At 41.1% G+C, this 20218-nt stretch overlaps 1 protein-coding gene across 6 annotated transcripts in view; it reads right to left on the reverse strand.

Moving 5' to 3' along the window:
* MBNL2 (muscleblind like splicing regulator 2) overlaps positions 1-20218 on the reverse strand; it is a 114887-nt gene that overhangs the window by 14545 nt on the left and 80124 nt on the right. For 3 of the 6 annotated variants that reach the window (XM_065678041.1, XM_065678036.1, XM_065678037.1), the window contains 4 exons: positions 19597-19797; positions 18165-18428; positions 11416-11469; positions 10586-10736 (listed from right to left, as the gene is read on the reverse strand). In XM_065678041.1, the coding sequence (XP_065534113.1) occupies positions 10586-10736; positions 11416-11469; positions 18165-18428; positions 19597-19797 (670 nt within the window). Of the gene's footprint in view, positions 1-5641; positions 5737-10585; positions 10737-11415; positions 11470-18164; positions 18429-19596; positions 19798-20218 lie in introns of all 6 variants that reach the window. The other 3 variants (XM_065678038.1, XM_065678040.1, XM_065678039.1) reach the window with 3 other exon arrangements.

Consider the following 20218-nt stretch of genomic DNA (forward strand, 5'->3'; position numbering starts at 1 on the left):
CCTCTTTGGGGACGCTATTTGCAAGAGGGAGCAACTGGCACTTCCACTACATACAGAAGGAGAAATCAGCTTGAGTAGGTGCCACATGACATTGCAGTCTAAGGAGAATCTGCCTCCTTTGGGAGCGGTGGCTGCCTCTGTGGGCACCTTGGCAAGGAGAGGTGCTCTGTTGCTGCACGTCTGGCTCCCCTCCCTCCCGAGGGAGCTGTCATGCTTGGTGCCTCACATCCCCATTAAACATTTGGTAGTATTTTATGCTCTGTTAACTACTTTTTGGATTCCGGAGCAAGTATTTTAATTGTCCCTTTTGTTTGTGATGCTCAAATGTAACTTAACTATTTTTATTTTCCCTTCATTGTATTTTTGCAGATTTTGACAAAACTGAAGGCTACTGAATGATTTCATAAATAACATCTGTGCAACTGCCACCTAATTTAGTGCTAATGCTGATGCATAATTTAAAACAGCTGTGCTAGATAATCACAAGCCTTAGCATGAGAAAGCCTGCTGATCTTCTATTTCTTTTCAGACAGTGCCTATGAGCATTCAATTTTTCTACTGGATCTGCCTTTTCATTTTTCCCTCTTGGTTAAAGGTCATATAACCAGTAGAATAATGTCAATAAATAACATCTTCAAGCAAAGTTACTACCTGCCATCCAGGTGCCGGTTCAGAAGCATGCAGATTTGTCTGTAGGTACTGTATTGCATCTGCCAAGCTTGTCAAAATGTCCAGGATAACCCAGACATCCAAGGTTATCTTAGGACAATCTTAATCGTCAGTAGACACATTTAGGCAACTGAACCAAGTCCTGTGTGACTTTCTGAGCCAGACTATTGTCCACACTTCATCTGACTGATAACCTTTACAGTCTACAATAGACACTTTCTATTTCTAGCTTGCATACACCATGCAGACACCCATACTCAGACACCAGCATTTCAGTGGCTTAATTTTGGGCAGGTGTTGGCATTATTCAAAACTGAAATTCAGTCCCAGAATTCAGATAAACACCTCTCATATAATGTTATGGTAGAATATCCCATGCACTGACCCTCTGTTAAACCATCTTTGGAGTGTGGGGTAGAGGAAATCACAGCTCTCTGCATCTTCAATTAATGTGCACATCATCAGCTCCAAGTGGGTTCTATATAATATTTCCCCAAGTTTCTAATCCTGTATTTACGTATAAAGAAAATATAAAATAAAGAGAAACAATCTTCCAAAATAATTTTCCTTAAGATCTATGACTTTGATTTCACCCTGAAATTACAGCAGTGCACAGCCTAAAGAAAATCAATAAATATTGCTCTGTTCCTCTACATCTCTCTGAAAGGAGGTTGTAGTGAGGTGGGGGTCAGTCTCTTTTACCAAGTAACAAGCAATAGGATGACAGCAACTTGAGGCCTCAAGTTGTGCCAGGGAAGGTTTAGATTGGATATCAGGGAAAAAAATTTCACCTAAAGGGTTGTTAAGCATTGGAATAGGCTGCCCAGGGAAGAGATGGAGTCATCATCCCTGGAGGTATTTAAAAGACATGGAGATGTGGCATTTAGGGACATGGTTTAGTGGTGCACTGGGCAGTGCTGGGTTAACAGTTGGACTCCATGATCTTAAGGGTCTTTTCCAACCTAAAGAATTCTGTGATTCTACCTGTGAGTGAAGCTGAGCTGGTAACAGCTTCCTTGCTTGATCAAGTACTGCCAGACCACTAGCTGCAGGAATAATAATTAAAAGCCTTGATAAAGATATCTGAAGCATGTATTGACAGGCAATGACTGTATTAATATTTTAAGATGTTCTACACACCTCTGCCCACATATGTGCACTAGAGGGAGCCAGGACCAAACTGTCCACAGGCATGCTCTGACATTGCTTCCACAATTGTTTCACACTAGGAACGTTGCTGGTTCCATCCTCCAAGAAAACGGTGTCAGCATACCCAAACAACAACTGAACTAAAGTTCATTAGGGATCTAACCCTGAAGCGAGGTTAAGTAGCTATGGCATCCAGCCCTATTCTGCTGGGAATGGCTGGAGCAGTTGTGAAGGGGGAAGAGGAAAACTGGGAAGGCTCTCTTGCCTCTGACTGGTCATGCTCCCAGACTCGCCACATACGTTTGGAAGACCACCTGCCTTTCACTGGAAAACTCAAGCTTCAACTCCCCTCCTCCATCCTCTCCCATCACAGCCTGGCAGCCAGAGGAAGCGGGGACACCTTCTCACAAGACGCCAGCTCTTGTATCAACTGAGTCAGTCTTTAATCAGCATTTGGAAAACAGGGTTTGCTAAAGCACTTTTGCTCCATCTTATTTTCACTGCACGGAGCCAAAGTGATTCTGCTCCCCTCTGATGTACACCGCAAGAAAATTCCTTTGGTTTTAAAACCTAACTTCTGTAAGACAAGAAAAGCAATAGACTTCCAATTTTCCATATATTAACTGGTGTCACTCTGCACAAACGTACTGTGGTATAGCCTTTAACCCTACACAATCTTCTCATGTACACTGAACACACAACACATACAGTTGCTGGGCAAGTGTGACTGGCTGTGTGTGTGTGTCAATGCAGGCACATTCTGAGCTGTTACTCACGTTATTTCTAGAAAGAAAGGACATACAGAAGACATGAGACATCCTTCACCTTTTTTCAACATACAAGCTGACAGCACACACTAAATAATTTACTGGACCCAACAGGGTTGTTAGGTTTTTTTAGCCATCAGCCGAGACTCCATAACTTTTGGGATGCTGACTTCTCCTTCTGCTGGTGCTTCAAGGGCACCAGCATCATCACACTGAACCCAAGGAAGCCCAGCAATCTTTCCCCAGGCCAGAGTACCAGGCCAAGTGATATTGAGCTAAATTATTAAGCCCTGCTACAAGTACATTTTCCTGCCTGGCACTGTGAGAAGAAGCCGCAGGAGCTGAAATTGGATGGGCTGAAGGCTGCAGGTTGATTAACAACACTGGGAAGAGGAACCCATATCCCACAGATATGTAAAGCAGTGTGGCACAGGCCAAGAAAGGACATATAATTTAGATGGGAATAAAAAAGTCCTTTTCTGAAATACGAAGGAGAGTTTAAATCCATACAAAAGGACACAAACAAAGAACATTATGACCATGAATAAAGTCTTAACTCATGTTAATTATCTGTTCCTTCTGTGTTTCTTGGGCTAAAGAAATACTGATAGGTAGGAACACAAAATTATGGGGCTTTTTCCAACATCGTAGCTTTGCCTCCAACTTTTACGAGGCTGTAAATGGCAATCTTGGACATTTGCCCCTTACAAAGAAGAAGTGACTACTACCACTTTCACTACTTCCAAATAAACAGTTTGACAGTAGCTTTTAAAGATTTGCAATGACTAAACACAACGACAGGAGTGAGAAGAGAAAGACAGCGATGGCACATGCTACAGAAGCCAACGAGAAAAGCTGCCAGAGTGGGACTCATCTCCTCCTCATGCAGTGCTGCAGAGCTTTGCTACATAGATATGCTCTTTCCACAGGCAAGAGAAAGAGGCAGAACCCTCCAGGGCAATTCATCCTGCCCTAACATGGACTCCGGGAAAAGCAGATGAACAGGATGGCAAACTAAACAAGTGGAAACCCATCCCCATGTTAAATTATCCTTTAATTTCAGCATGGAGCTATGTGTATACACACACAGAGATATGTGCGACTAAATAAATACAGACACACTTTCCACAACTCCTGTTAAATTTAAAATGCTCTAATCCTCCAATGCAAACAAAATCTGTAGTGGGAAAGGAGGGGTTTCGCCTGCTATCCTGCTCGATGAGAAAGCGCATTAAAGCACACCTATGTCTCCCCAGTGGCACTAGTTACTCGTGTGAAAGTATTCCTATTAACTAAAGAAAACAAAGACTGATTAGTGGTCCTTTTGTAGGTGTATGGGTATTTATTCTACTCCAGCCACAACCAGCCCCTCTGGCGCTCAGAGGTGCAGGTGGTGGGGCTGCCCTGGCTGCATTCTCATGCTGGGGAGGAACCCCAGGTGACCCCCTCCCCTTTTCTCATAGTCCCTTGGCATCTTTAAGCCCCTTGGGGAACACAAAATTGCACTGATACCACCAAACAATTTGCTGCTGCAGACACTGCTGTGGGCAGGACAGTGAAACACCACATTTGCCTGCTGCACTCCCCTCCTCGTCCCAAGCAGGTTTTCACTAGAACAAGCTAGCTCGAAGAAAATAACGCACAAAATGACAACCCTCTTGATGAAAATGCTAGCAGCACAAACACCACAATGCTGGCAAACAACCCTTTAAAAAAAATAGAGAAAAGGGACTGGTTTGTGTTTCTTTAAGGAAGTAGGGTGTATTTCAGAGGTAGTATATTTTTCCAAATTATTATAAACTCTTGCAGCAACTTCTATTTTCCTATGGGATAGGAGTTTTGGGACCAACAGTAAAAAAATAATCTACTGGTATAATATTATTAAGCAAAACATTTTCATTGATTTCTTTGTAATTTCGTGGCAGGTGGAGGAGAATAAATCAGGGGGCGAGCATTTCTACCAAGTCTGCACCAGCTTGTTGGTCTGGGCAGGAGCAACACGAGGGAAGAAGATGGGAACATAGCCCTTTGCTTTCCCTCGACAAGCAAATCTGCTTGCTTCCTCCTCAGTCTGACCTCTAAAAACCTGAGGAAAAACAGTTCTCAGGTGGAAGTACCCGAGGATGGTGGCAAAGTAACAGAAAAGCCAGAGTGACCCAGCTGCTGTGCAAACCCCTCTCCTAGCAGATGCTGGGCACATTGCAGTGGGAATCTCAACAACCCCAGTGGAGGAGTCAAAGCTACACACCCTGAGCTGAAAATAGATACTCTTCTCTGGGAATCAGGTCCTATAGGAGGGAGGAGAAGACCCTACCAAAATGCAGACTGCCATTAATATAACAAAACACATAAGAAAAGGCGAAGGTATCATCTTCCATAGCCTGCCTCTGTCAATAACTCTAGGTGTTCTTTGTAAGAGCATCCTTCCTTAGGGAAATATAACTCCCATGTTAGAGATACACATTCAAGCATAAAGCAGACACATAGCTATATTGAGCGCTGTTTTGATCACTAGCATTTACTGTTTTGATCACTGATTTACAAAAAAATCGTTCAGTTTTGTTCCTATTTTTTTTTCATCTGCTTTGTCCTGCTTGTGATTTTAGACAGCTTCCGTGCTTGCAAGTTAGTTACTTCCACGCACCACATGGAGAAGGCTACATTAAGACACCTGAACATTATAAGCCTGCGATAATCTTCTTTTTGAATTTAGGAGTTAATAACAGACTTCTGAAAGTAGTCCAGTACTATGGTGATTCTAACTCCAGCTGGGTTAATTACACAATAATTAGGTACAAACATTGCAACACAAAACACAGCTACATCATTATTTGCAACAAATGTTAACTCTAAATAAGTGCAACCTGTCCCACAAACACTTGCTATAAACGACTTAAAAATAAAAAGTAAAATTTGATGGGGTAAACACAGAAAGAAAAAAAAAATTCTCCGGGAGAATTTTTTTTGTTAAAAAAAAAAAAAAAAAAAAAAATAAAAATCTCAGCACTCATTTAGAGTTTGGGATCTTGTGAAAGAAAGCTTTAAAAGGAGCAAACCTGATTTGCTGTGGCTGTTGCGGCGAAGGGAACACTTGTTGCAGGAGTTGTTGCTGCAGAGACAGTGGCGGCCGTAGCGTTGTGCATCATGGGTACTTTCAGGAGGGGAACCATGGAAGCAATGAACAGGAGGGTGCAGCATTATGGTAAGAGAAGTGGTATTTTTGGCATGGTGAATATCAAGAGCGGCAAGCCATCGTCATGGGTTAAACCGGCAGATGGCATGCAATCACAGTGCAAAGCGAGAAAGCGTGGCGGAGAAATAAAAAAAAAGGGAAAATAGCTTATTACAAGTACAATTAAAGGAAGGCTGTCAACACAATCGGCGATTCCCAGAAAAAAAAAGAGCAAGGACCACTGAAATAGCGGGTGTTACATCTAAGAAGATTACTTGTGCAAATGAGGTCTCCACCAAACTAGCCCGTTACCTAAGAACTGTTAACATGGGCAATTTGTTTTCTCCCAATATCAGTATAAAGCACTCCATACTACAGTTCTAAACAACCCCCACAGTGGTTTGCACTGGGAAGAAAATTGATAAGTATTTATCTTAATTTTTAAGCACAATTAAAAAATGAATTCATGTATCTTCATTTTGAAGTAAGCCAGATACTCACTGTCTTCCTTTAAAATCCAATTTATGTGCTTTTTTCTATTACCGCTGGAAAACTGTTTGTCTTTATCAGAGTTAAATTACCATCTGCTTTGAGGCAAAAACTGGGAGAAGGATAATAATAATTTTCCCGATTTAAATACTACTTTGTTCGTTCTAGAAAAGCAAGGTCAGTTCGGTGACAGTCGCTGCTTTTGCTCATTTTAAGAATGAATTTGTGGAAGAATTACTAACTTGATGTTTTAAAGGCTTGATATTTCAACTGCTTATCTGTCCCACAAAAAATATAAATCACTGGGATAGAGCTATAGAGGAAAGATTAGCTTTCAATCTCACAGGCTACTCCACTGGACTTCCATTTTTTATGCCCCAAATGTTAATTCCAAGCTGTAAATATATTTCAAGGAGTGAGATTCAGATCATGGGTTTCAACAGAACCTCTGCGGATCAAAGTAGACATTTCTGGGAAACGCTGATAAAACTTTCTAACACACAGCAAAAAGGAGAAATAGGCACACCACTATGAAACTTTAAAACACTGATGAAATCTGCTGGCTTTTTCCAGTATTTTATGATTTTATAGTACTAGACAATATAAAATATAAATAAAACTTTGAAAACTGAAAAGCAGACTGGAATTCATGGTATTATGCTTTTGCAGTGTAGTTGTTATAGCAGGTGATATCACATCTAAACTGCGGCTTTCATCTACAAAGCTAGACACTCTGCAAAGTCAACCAAAAAGACAAGCGAACCTGTAATTCTAGTCAGTGGCTAATCCTTGCCTAGAATTTTTGGAACAAGTGAATATACATCATATACAGTATAAAAAGAGATCAATAAAGAAATTGGGAACCTACCAATACTGGTAGCGGGTGTCATGCACAAAACTGACCCTGCGTGTCATGCAATGATAGTGAAAAAAGTGGATAAAGGGAAGAAACAGGTTAGCCGTTTAGAGTTAACATTCAAAGTGAGATTCAAGCATAACCACAGAGAAGTAAGTTAGTTAAATGAAACTGTAAGGTCATTCATAGTTTTGCTTTAACACAAAAAAGGTGATTATGTTCTTACTAAAGTCCTGGGTATACTGTGTGCCTTTTGGCAAGTTTTTGTGTATATACAAGATATTTCATTAACTTTTCCATTTAGTGCTTTTATCCTTTCACTTAGTACTTTTGCAGCAACAGTTTTTGTTTAGAGAAACATCGTTGGTTGAATATCACATTACTTGGGAATTTTAGAACTGACTTCATTAATTCAAATGGCTCAACTATTGCACAGATCAACCAACAGTTTGATGTACACCAGAGAGAGGTGTTAAAATGGAATTAGCTGATACTGTTCTGAAGGGGCTTTGCTGAGTTCGCATCTGATGTACACTCTTTCTTAACACAACGCCAGAGGTGAAGAGGTGCTCCTGACCAGAGAAAACACTACTTTGACAATTACCCAAGCTGAACACCTCAAAGTGTGTAACATTACAGCAAAATGCTCCCAGTGCACCTCAGAGATGCTCTGGAAGGACTGCTGGCCTGCCATGCAGTTCAGGTTTGACACCTAGTCTACCTTTAACCTTTCTAGGAAGATCAAATAAGAAAATGCAGCATATTTTAATGGCAGGCAGATAACGAGACTAGTCCCAGGTACTTTCATATTTGATACAAAGTCAAATATGCTTCCTGTATTCTGGTGAGGCACTGGAACAGGTTGCCCAGAGGAGCTGCGGCTGTCCCATCCCTGGAAGTGTTGGACGGGGCTTTGAGCAACCTGGTCTAGGGGAAAGTGTCCCTGCCCATGGCACAGGGGTTGGAACTGGATGATCTTTAAGGTCCTCTCCAATCCAAACCATTCTATGATTCCACAATTCCTGCTTCGTTACTACCGCAGACCCTTACTGGACTGTAACAGTAGCAGTGCAACTATGAATGACCTTACCCAAGAACAGTCCCCAGAGAATACACAGCATTCTTCCTCTAGAGGCTATAGAAATACTAACAAACAGCAATGGGAAGAGAGAAAAGATCTGCTGTTTTCAAGATCATTCACCAAACAATAAGGAAAAGGCGACAAAGCAATCAAACTGATGTAAAACAAACAAAGTGCAGAGCTCTGGAGGTAAGCCATGCTAAGTCAAGCCCCACACTTCTTATTAGGGGAGCAAGTGGTTAAGAAAGCAAAGAAGTTATATAAAACAATTAAGTTTTATATATATTCCAGCAGCAAAACTTTTTTAAAATTTAACAACACACACACACACACAAGGAACACATCTGAAAATTGTACCAGTTCAGAAAATATCACATAATCATTGAAAATCCAACAGATAATGTCATGCATTGCTCCACAGACCTAGGTGGCATGACAGCCCTTACACTCACCAAATCCAACCTGCCCAGGAAATGTGGGACTATCAGACGTAACACTTTTACAAAAAGCTCATGACACCCGCTCACACAGAGGGGGTTCCCCTTTCCTAATCTCCTCCCATACCCCACTCCTCTCTCTAACATCCTTCATAGGTCCTGTGGCATTGCAAAGGGCCAGGAGGTTCAGCCCTTTGAGAAAGGTTTTCTACTCTGGGCTTGGGCTCCATCTGCTACGTTAGCTCTCTGTATCTTCTTTCTTCATGCACTTGTGTTGGGGCTTGCAAACAACATGGCCCTTAAGGTTTTGTTCCAAGATCCACCCTTCCTACCATCAGAAATTTGTAATATAAAACTATAATTACAACCACTGATTGGTTGGAAAGAGTAATTGACAATAAAAAGCACAAAGAATGAGCTACTTAAAGAAGCATGAGCACTCCAAAAGTCTGGAAAATATCCAAATGCTATTTCTCTCAAAAAGGTTTACTGTATTTTCCATAGTTAATTTTAAAACCTTGGTAATTGCACATAATAGCGATAAGCTCTCAAAGGGAGTGAGTGCTTAAGAGAAGGCATAATGCATATCATACTGCAAATTCTTAAGGCTACAAAGTAAAACAAATTTGAGGAAATCTCTGTATGTTTGCAAGCACAGGGCAGTCTTCCATTCATGTCCAAATAGGCAGTCTCACAATTAATTCCTTTTGTTCAAACACTCCCATAAATGTCGGTATGTTTTCTGCCTCAGATATTCCGGAGCACCAAAGTGCTAAAAATATGGCATGCTATAACTTACTATTATAAATACAGGGGCAGGCTCCAAGGTTGTTACTCAGGCCTTACAGAAAAATTCCATGAAGTCAAAGCCATCTGTGTTTGTTTTTATCTTTAAAAACATATGGGAATGCTGATAGATCGGGAAATCATCGTGTGTTGCATTTCATTCCTTGTTTAACCGACATTATTTCTATAAACTAAAATAACATCGCTGAAATGTCAAGCGCATTTGCAAACACATAGTTTTAAATGATTCTGGAAGTTCACACTTGATAACATTCTGATACTAAAATATGCAATTTGTTAATTACAAATGAAAGCACAGAATTCATCAGGCAGGATACTTTGGAAGTTTGGAGTTGGGGTGACTGGCAAAATTTAGAGGATTATGCTGTTACTGTTTACATGAGCACCTAGCGCATTCTCTCACCATGTTAAAGAGAAGCCCTGCCACCAGCCACCATGCAGTTCAAGCCATTTCTGAATGCTCTGACTTTTACATAGTTCTGAGCACTGAAATGCAAATTATGTCCACTCCTCTCCAGATCACCCCTATGAAGAATTACGACCCCAGCTATTAGGCACCAATGCTAGGAAAAGTGCTGGTGGCGTTCCAAAATGAAAACCATGAAAATGCATCTGATGCCTCAAAACCTTTCAGTGTAGCTGCGGGGAGCAACATGCTTTGTCAGTGCTTCCACACAGGCACAGACTGGAAGGTTATGGCTGGTGCTCCCCTTCTTGCAGATGGGGTAACCCCCACAACTGCAGAACAGCACCCAAGGGAGCAGGAGGATATGCCTCGGCCATGGCATATTTCCCATGGCATCCCTGAAACATGATGCTTTTCCCAGTGTTTTTGGTAATGGAATTTGGCACTCTCATCTCCTAGGAGACCGCTTGCAGGTTAAAGTCAGAATACAGCCAATTTCAGGTGGGAAAAAAGGGGTGACTCTGGACAATGATGAACGAGGCTATAAATGTGAAAAGTAGCCTAGCGTCATGTTGAAATTGCTGCTTGAACTCTCGTACTTTGAAGGAGGAATTAAACCAATGTGTAAATACCTGTGCAGACTTCGCCTCAAGTAGGGCAGGGAGCATAATAAAACCTTGTGTTAAGTGCAAATGCCTGGCACAGAGGCTACCTAAGGAACATAAAATTGGCTCAATGTGGGTACAACATACCTGTCGGGATGAACGCATGTTGCTGCAACTGAGCATTGGCAAGAGCCTGTTGATAGTGCAAGACACTGGGATTGAAAACGGCACTGGCACCATTGCTTTTTTCAAGTGCTTGTCTCTTTGGTAAAGGGTGAAGAACACCAGGAGGAAAGGCCTGTAAATAAGGAAGTTAGTTAAAATGGCATCGTTTTTAAGGTGGTGTTCGTAACACGTACATAAATACAAAAACTTATTATTTTTTAAAGCAGCTAAAGATGCCTTGCCATGCATATTAACTCCAAGCACAGCAATGTAAAATGAGTGAAATTTTGTTATTGATAGCAAAAGCATGGTACTATTAACCTAAAACTGTAGCAGCACAACTACTGAAAAGAAAGGCCTTTAAAGCAACGAAAATGGCATTGTCTTTAAATAGGTTTTCAAATATTACAGGGAGAAAAAACCACTTGTGTTTCATTGCCAAGTATTTTTGCTTTTTAAAATTTAAATATCGCTTCCTATTATTATATAGATTAATGGATTACGTTAAGCGTTTTCAATTACAGAAGCAGTTTTATCTCAATTCAACTTTTCATGAGAGGATATTTAAAAAAATGAAACTGTGTTAGGAACCAAACTAAATCGTCTGCGTTTATTACATATGAGAATGAGATGGATAAATAGAGCTTCTGGTAAATTAACAAGTACGTGAAATCATTTCCAGTTGATGTTCAAAAAGTAAAGCGATACGAATTTCATTAGTTGCTTCTCTGAAAAAAAAATAATAATAAAATAATATAAAAAGAAATTAAACAAAAGCTACATGCAAAGCAAAAGGTGAAAGGTCAAAGTACCAGGTCTACAGTTGCTTCGAGAGGTCGCTTCATTGCTTTGGCAGTCGACTGAGTCTTTTAATAACAGGCAGCGAGCACATGATGGCAGTGGGCCAATGGGATTCAAGCGAATTAACATACAGGTAAACAGCAAGCAGAGGTGCATCATGGGAACGGCATTGCATTTGTGGATAGGTGAGAAGGAAAAAAATATTCTGAATGCAATATACAACATACAAAACACTAGGCATGCACAACAACAAAAATGTCTTCTAAAGAAATGAATATTACATTTCGAATTAGTACCGAAGCAAAAATGCATCTACTATACCTTAGTTAAAAGCATATAAGAGAGTAAAATATAGATGTTTGAAATTCAGGAAAGTTGAGTAAAACAGCAGCTTGCAGACACTATTAAGCATCGTATAAACACTTCACAGAGAGGCAGAAAGTTTTAAGGATAAGCTTATAAGAATTCCTGATAAGTTAGTTCAGTCATATTTTAAAGTGGGAAAAATCAATTTGAAAGGCTACATTCTCAAATACAAAGCACTAGTGGAAGTTGTAATGCATTACAAAGGCTATTAATATCAGTGCTTGCAAGGTGAGGGTCTTCTAATTGGACGAAGTGCAATCATTCAATAGCTTTGGGCTTCAGAATGACAGAGGTTCTCCATTTTCAATACAAAGCAGAATAAATAGCGTCACACTAACTTATCATTAATTCCTTTTTTCCCCCTACAGCTGGGTCATTTTTGTAGGTATTTTTTTTCCTTGGAACTTACCACATTATATTGAGAGGAAAAAAAGTATTTCAGAATTTAAAACATATTTTTCTAAATTTTGCTACAACCTTCAGGAGCACGGAGTAAAAATACTGCTTCCAGTTCACAAGCAAACATTAATGGAAGAGTTATGGTACTAGTCCAGCATTATTTTTTTTCCTAATAAAGTATTTAGGCATAATACATAAGCATTTACATTAATGTATACTTCCATAGTAAGATCAAACTTATGGCTGATAGGATGGCATTCTGTAAATAATCTTCTCATATGAAATATTACTTTCTAATTTTATAGTGTAAATAATTCTTACAAACCTTTAGAAAGGAAAGATTTACTTAGAAATCAGAATTTTTCCTTGTTTTTTTAAACACAGGCTGGTATTTAGCTCTTTTCAGGATATGCAGATTATGTCTACCTTGACATCAGTATGTGGAAATAGGGAGCAAAAGTGAAAAAAACTCAGAAGAGAGGATGAGGCACAAAATGCCTACAAACAGCTCATGGTCACAGCATTAGCTAGTACGAATTGGGAATATATTTTGCTGGATAGCCCTCACCTCATCTATTCCTTTTTCCTGGCTCTGTGGCACCCACATTCCATGAGGCTTCCCACTGCCCTACCCATCTCTCTTTCAGCACATTTCTGGATTACTTAACCTGGTCTACAGGATCTGTTCATCTGCCCGTGTCCGAGACTTGGACATAACAATAAACACCTGATGCGAAGAGGATCTGGAGAGCCTTCTTGTGTTTATTCGGGGTGCTGCGCAGCCAACATGTGGGTACCCACCATGGGTACCCCCATGGAGGACATCACGCCATCAGCACATGGCATAGACTCAGATCCACTCTGCATCCACCACAGGTGAAAATCTACATGGAGGTGAAGCATTACGACTGAACGCAGCATTGTGCCATGATCAAGCCCACAAATGAAACATCAATAACAGTAAAGTGTTTCAGTTAGTTACCTTTATTATCCAAATGCAGATCTCATCTGACCTCATTTGTTCACTTATTATCTCTGTTTATGATTGCCTTGCTCCCCTTCTTCTCCATGCTCTTCTTAACCTCACCTATTCTGAACCTTTTCGCTGGCTTTCCCCTCACCTTGCACAGCAAGGTCAGTCTCATAGTTTTCCCAGACTGAACCCTTTAACTTGATACATTTCTAAACCTACTTGTCCACGTTGTTTCCATGCAGCCTCCCACTTCTATCAGGCTTTCAGACCAACTCTCCATTTTTCTCCCCCATCTTCTCTCTCTTTTTTTTTTTTTCATTTTGTCCTGATAGCAAAACCTCCTTTATCTCTTTCTGTCCCATCAGGTTATCTCCTTCTGAACATTTGATTTCCTACAACCAAAAAATCAATAGCTACAGACTGAGAGGAAAAGGCTACAGAAAGAAAATTAAGATAGTAATACAAATGAACAGACATACACCGTGGCACAGTATTTGTCTGCCATATGTGACAATGGTAGGCTAGTGTCTCCTGGAATACCAACAAGATCCACACAGCAGAGGCCAGCAGGGATGTGCAAGGAGCTCCTGACTAAACTCAGACACAAGAAGGGGAGCACGTAAGAGGTGGAAGCAGGGACGGTTGGCCTGGGAGGAACAGCGACACAACCTGAGCATTCAGGGATGGGTTAGGAGAGCCAAAGGCCACACGAAGTTGGATCTGGCAAGGGATGTGAAGAACATCAAGCGGGGCTTCTCTAAGTGTATCAGCAACAAAAGAAAGACAAGGGAAAATGTGTGCCTGCTGCTGAACGAGACAGGCAATCTGGTGACACAGGACATGGAGAAAGCTGAGGTACTGAACATCACCTCCACCTCTTTACTGCTAAGACTGGCCTTCAGGCCAGTGGGAGACCAGTGGGAAAGTCTGAAGTGAAAAAGATTTACCCTTGGAGGGTAAGGAACATTTAAACAAAACGGATGTACACAAGCCCATAATCTGACAGGATGCACTGGTGGGTGCTGAGAGAGCTGGCCAATGTTACTGGAAAGCCACTCTTCATTATCTTTGAAAGGTCCCTATGACTGGGGTAGTGGGTCCTAAACATTTCAAGAAAGTAAGTTACACTCCTATCTTCAAAAATGGCAGGAAGGAAGGTCTGAGGAATGACAAGTTGGTCAGCCTCATTTCAGTCCCTGGAAAAGCAATTGATCAAATCCTCCTGAAAACAATCTCCAAACACAGAGAATCATAGAATAGTTAGGGTTGGAAAGGACCTTAAGATCATCTAGATCCAACCCTCCTGCCATGGACAGGGACACCTCACACTAAACCATCTCACCCAAGGCTCTGTCCAACCTGGCTGTGAACACCGCCAGGGATGGAGCATTCACAACCTCCCTGGGCAACCCATTCCAGTGCCTCACCATCCTAACAGTAAAGAATTTCTTCCTTATATCCAATCTAAACTTCCTCTGTTTAAGTTTGAACCTGTTACCCCTTGTCCTATCACTACAGTCCCTAAGGAAGAGTCCCTCCCCAGCATGAAAGCCAAGAAGGTGATGGAAAGTAGTCAGTACAGATTTATGACAGAGAAGTTGTGTTCAAGCAACCTGGCAGCTTTCTACAATGAGACTGGCTTGGGGAGAGCAATGGATGTTGTTTCACTTGACTTCAGAAAGGTTTCTAACAGTCTCACATTTCATCCTCACAGACAAATTTACTTTGTACGGCTAAAATGGAAACAGTGAGGTGGACTGAAAATTGGTTCAACTGCCAGGCTCAAAGGGTGGTGATCAGCAACACAAAGCCCAGATGGAGGCCAGTCACTAGTGGTGCAAAACTTGGAGGACTGCTTCATATGCAAGATAGATGTGCTGCCACTCAAAGGGACCTGGAAAGGTTGGAGAAACAGGCACAGAGGAACCTCACCAAGTTTACCAAAGGGAAATACCAAGCCCTGCACCTGGGAAGGAACAACCCCCTGCACCAGTACATCCTGGGGGCCACCAAGTTTCAACAGAAAAGGCCTTCAAGATCCTGGTGGACACCAGGAATTGAACACAAGCCAGCAATGCGCACTCATAGCAAAGGCAGCTGACAACATCCCAGCCTGCATTAGAAAAAGCATCACTAGCAGGTCGAGGGAAGTTATCCTTCGCCTCTACTCATCATTAGTGAGGCCGCATATGGAGAGTAATGTCCAGGGTTGGGCACCCCAGTACAAGAAAGACATGGACATACTAGAAAAGAGTCCCATAAAGGGGCCCAAAGATGATTAAGGGTCTGGAGCACCTCTCCTGTGACGAAAGGCTTGGAGAATTGTGACTGATCAGGCTGGAGAAGAAAAGATGCAGAGGGATCTCATCAATGTATATATATACCTGATAAGGGAGTAAAGATGGAGCCAGACTCCTCTTAGCAGTGACAGGGCAAGAGGCAATGGGGACAAATGTGAATACCAGAAATTCCACATAAACTAAGATTTATATTCTTTTTATTTACTGTAAGAATGATTTAACCATGGAGCAGGTTGTCAAGAGAAGTTGTGGAGTCTCCACCCTTGGAGACTTTCAAAAGCCAAGTAGGCACACCTTGGGCATCTATTCTAGCTCACCCTGCTTGAACAGCGGGATTGGACTAGGTGATCTTCAGAGACCGCTTCCAACACCAACTATGAATTCACATTTTAATTTAGGCTGTACATTCTTCAGTGACTTTTTATGCCGTCTGATGCACCGTATGAGTATTTGGAACTCCCCAAGTATAACGACAGATGAAACTGTTTCCTAATGCACTTCACATTCAAGCTGCACGGTCTACAACCTCTTTCACAGTGTCATTCTCCTTTCTTTTTACTTCCAATGATGAGATCACCTAAGTTAGCTGAGTAAAAATTCCTAAACTTCAGCGTACAGAAATACAGACAGGGGCTTATTTACCAGGTCCCAGACTGCAGAATTCATTGACCTTCAGTGGTCTCAGGAGCTTTGCCTACAGTACTCTAACCCTATTTGCAGTGCTCGCCTGTACGAGTACCCCCTGGACCACAGCAATGCAGCCAGTTCCCCCAGGAAGGAAAATCTCTCAGCCACAATTTCAACCTGGGAGCATCCTGCAAAGTGAACCTTACAAGTAAGTGTTCGCATTTCTGCCTTACTTTTCCTCTCTGCATCCAACTGAGTATCCTTGGCTGTTCTTGAGAGGCCTTGCAGGCATGTGCCTTTTCTACCGCTTTTCTGTTGTTATTGCTACTCCAGTGATTTTTCCTTCACCCTATCTGAAGGTTTCAAATCTATATTAAACATAAATAATTGGATTGTAAAGAATCTTTTCTGTTTGGTGGTAACATGCCATTAAAGTATTTTGTACACATTTTTCTGGAAAAAAGTTACCCTGAATTACAGATCCTTGCCTTCTACCGTGACACTAGAATCCTAACATTTAAATTCTGTATGTTCCAAAGCTGCTTCACCTTGCTTTGAGCTAATAAAACTCCAATTATGGCTGAAATGCAAAACCATGATTGCCCTCATCTCCCTCCTTTCTTCCTTAGTATACTGCCTAGAAATATTACATTCTCTAAATGGACAAAAAATATTGCACAATAGAAGTTAATTAGAATAAAAACCCAATCTCCTTTGCTTTAATTTCCAGAGAGTATTTAATTTATACAAACACAGGAAAGTTTAACTAAAAATCACCCGATTTGAAACAGAGCTTGGGGCTACTATAAGAGAAAGCACATTAAAACTTAAGAAATGTTCTTCTGTTTGGTGGTTTACTTTCTTGCATAACTTACCCTTTGTCCCTCAAAAGTCTCCCCTTTGCTAATTTGCTACATACAATAGCTTGGGGTAGTTATATACTGTACTGCATTGTGTTTCTGGTAGGCTTTTTACCCAGAGAATACATGTATTGTCTGTAACTATTGTATGCACTGCCCACAAGTCCACAAACCACATCTGCTTAATTATTCGTCCACTGCCAGCAATGAGGACAATGATTCTGTGATTTGCTGCCAGCAAAATTTTGTCTCCCAAGTCAGATCCTGCATGCTCGATTTATTGAACTTTACCAATACAGTCTTTAAATTTATCAGCTTTCCTGGTAGCAACAGTAAGAGAGGTTCAATACTAGTAAACAGGCTGACTTGTCCTAAGTTTCAAGTGAGAGTTTAAAATATCTGAAAATAGAAAGCCCTCAATCTCTTTACTTCTGATTATAGTTACTAGGTTTTTTCTTGATGTTTCCAACTTTAAAACCCTGTGATTCAAATAACTTGCCCATGATAGCGGGAGAAGCAAGAGAAGTCTCTAAGCTTAAAATTCATCTAACCAAAGTTGAAAAAGATACAGACAACAACTTTTAGTCAGCAGGAATATACGTGTATCTACAGAGGGCACTTCTTTCTCATCCTCAGACAGGCACTAATGGTACATCAGATGAATGTGCTGTTTTTCCTCCGCTACCTGAAAAGTGAGACCAACTTGGCTAGGGTAGGCTCAGACATCTGACTGACATCTAAGGTGAGGTGAACTGAATCTTAATACAGGTTTCTTCTCTACTACCTATCTCTGAGGCAAAAGCTCTCTCTTTGCTTTGTTCCTTTTCTTCCAAATTTCCACATGGGTATCTGTCATAAAAGAGCTAAACCAGCATATGTGCCCCTGCTTTCCAGAGGACATTGAAGATTAATGGTTTTGTTTCTGTTTGGAAATACTAAGGATAAATCTAACAAACCTAATCAAGGCAGAGAACAGAAGTGGTATAGAGTGTCATTTGCTTCACTGTCTTAGATAGAAATACAGCATCAAAATAAGGGCATAAATCAAAAAGTGCTTCTTCCCATCAAGCAATAGTAATAATTTTATAAAATTTAACTTTCACCAAAAAAAAAAAAGAAAAGAAAAAAGAGGCAAAAGAGAAAAGAAAGTATAAGCAAACAGCATTAAATTGAAGCAAAATAGGCATCAAAGAGCATCTGTCAAAGAAAAGGCAGCCATATATGCCAGCACTTACCATCACAGTCGCAGCTGCCGCAGCTGCCTGGGCTGCCACTGCAGCCTGGTTGGCTTGGTGTTGCGCCGCTTTGATTTTGGCCTGCAAATGTGCAGGAGGGTGAAAATACTTGCATTTCTCCCTCATGCAACGACCTTTTATGTAATCCATACACACGGTTACGGTGTTGTCGTTTGTGTCAATCATTGTGCTGTCTGCTGGATGCGCAAAGCGGCAATCAGTCTCTCCACGTGCACAGTTTCCCCGCTGGAACTCCCTGCACACCTACGTGCAAAACAACATGCGTTGCAGGGGAAGAGCTTGGTGCAATGGGAAAGAGCAGGGAGACCCCCGCACCCTCAAAAGACAGACCTACCCCCATTCCCTGCTTAGGTCAAATTTTTCCATGAATTCAATTTAATAAACCCTCCATCTTCTTCTGAGAGAGAGAAATGCATCTATTTTACCCTTACATGCTTGGCTCCTCAGGTAACTCTGTGGTACCACAGATAAATGAACCTGACATGCAACAGAAGCATTACCAAATGCCTTTCCCTCTTCCTGTCTAGAAAACACCTGAGAAGGATACTTACTGAGGTAACTGCCCCTGCAAAACTAGCTGGGAATCACAAAATATTCAGCCCCTTTCTGACTACACTTTATGGTCTTGCAGCTCCACTGGTAGGGAAGGAGTTCCTCTTGCTGAGACCCAGGGAAGATATGCATCAGATGAACTGTATTTTTTATGGAGTCTACAAACAAAATGATGGAGAGCGTCCTTAAAAATAATTTCCAAAACCAGGCACAATGAACACTCTCATTTTCCTAAGAAGAAACGTGCTCTAGACACTGCTGCTTAGGCTTTTGGGAAAGCACATTTATTCTTGCAACAGCTATTTGGCCTTCTCATGTACTTGGATCACAGATGCCACTGAGCCAAGCCATGTGGAAATCCATCAACACCAGAGAGGCTATGCATGTAGCTGGCTCCAGCCTGCTGTAGGGTTGGTAACATTCAATACCTCCATTTGTAGCTTGAGGACTATATAAAGGACTATACCATTCCCCTAACATCCATCCACAATCCTATAAAATTCCCTTAATAAAACCCAGGACAGAATTAGCACTGCAATAAAAATGTGCTTGTTAGATATTTCATCAAGGCATAACTTTATAGGCATGTATACTTCAGGTATCTTGGAGATGATAAACTTTATGAAAGATGAAAATTCATGTTGATGTCCACGCATTAAATTTGAGCAAATGCACTACCTTAAAAATAACTGTTTAATTAACCCTGGCTGTAAGAGTAGAAATCCTTCCTGGTTACAAGTCTGTATTTGTAGCAACTAAATTTAAGCATCGTTTCTAAAACAACAGAGTTGGTCCCTCCAGGTTCTTTCACACAGCCTAACAGAGGATGTGTTTCTAGTCACCACGGTGTCTACAGTACCTCCAGTTTATCAGTCCTGAGAAGTTTCTGGGTAGCAGTTGAACCGGGGACTGAAACCGGTGGACTTCCAGGAACAATGACAGGCGGCGTGGGTAGGATCTCGGTCGGGACTAAGCCAACTCCTGGTGTAACTGGCGTTAGGTAAGGAGCAAAGCTAATAGCCGTATTCGTTCCTATTGTGGGACCCACTGGAAATGTGGGCTGCAAAAGGAAAACACAGACCAAGATGAAGAGCTTACTAGTCACCTTTTGCATGTTCTTTCTGGCACTGATTCATTTTCTTAATGAAAAGATTTCAAACAGCTGCCAAAACACACAAAATTCCCTCTACTTTTAATCATGTTACATATTCCAGCAGCATACGAAGAACCGCCTTTGTAGCTCTGTTATTGGAAAAGAGGCTGCTGATGCAAAGGAAGTTGTACTTTGAACCTGAATCTCTATGGAGGTCCAGCTTACATTGCAGGTTTATTTACACATCTAAGAGTGGAAATAACATAGACTTTATTGCTTTTTCTCAATACCCGTTTTTCTTGGGAAAACAGGCTATTTTTCAAAGTACCAGATTTCATAGGTGAAGCGTTATTAGCTATATTAAAGACATATTTCTAATAAGAGTATA

The sequence above is a fragment of the Lathamus discolor genome, chromosome 4 (genome assembly GCF_037157495.1).
Source record: "Lathamus discolor isolate bLatDis1 chromosome 4, bLatDis1.hap1, whole genome shotgun sequence".
Classification (NCBI taxonomy): Eukaryota; Metazoa; Chordata; class Aves; order Psittaciformes; family Psittacidae; genus Lathamus; species Lathamus discolor.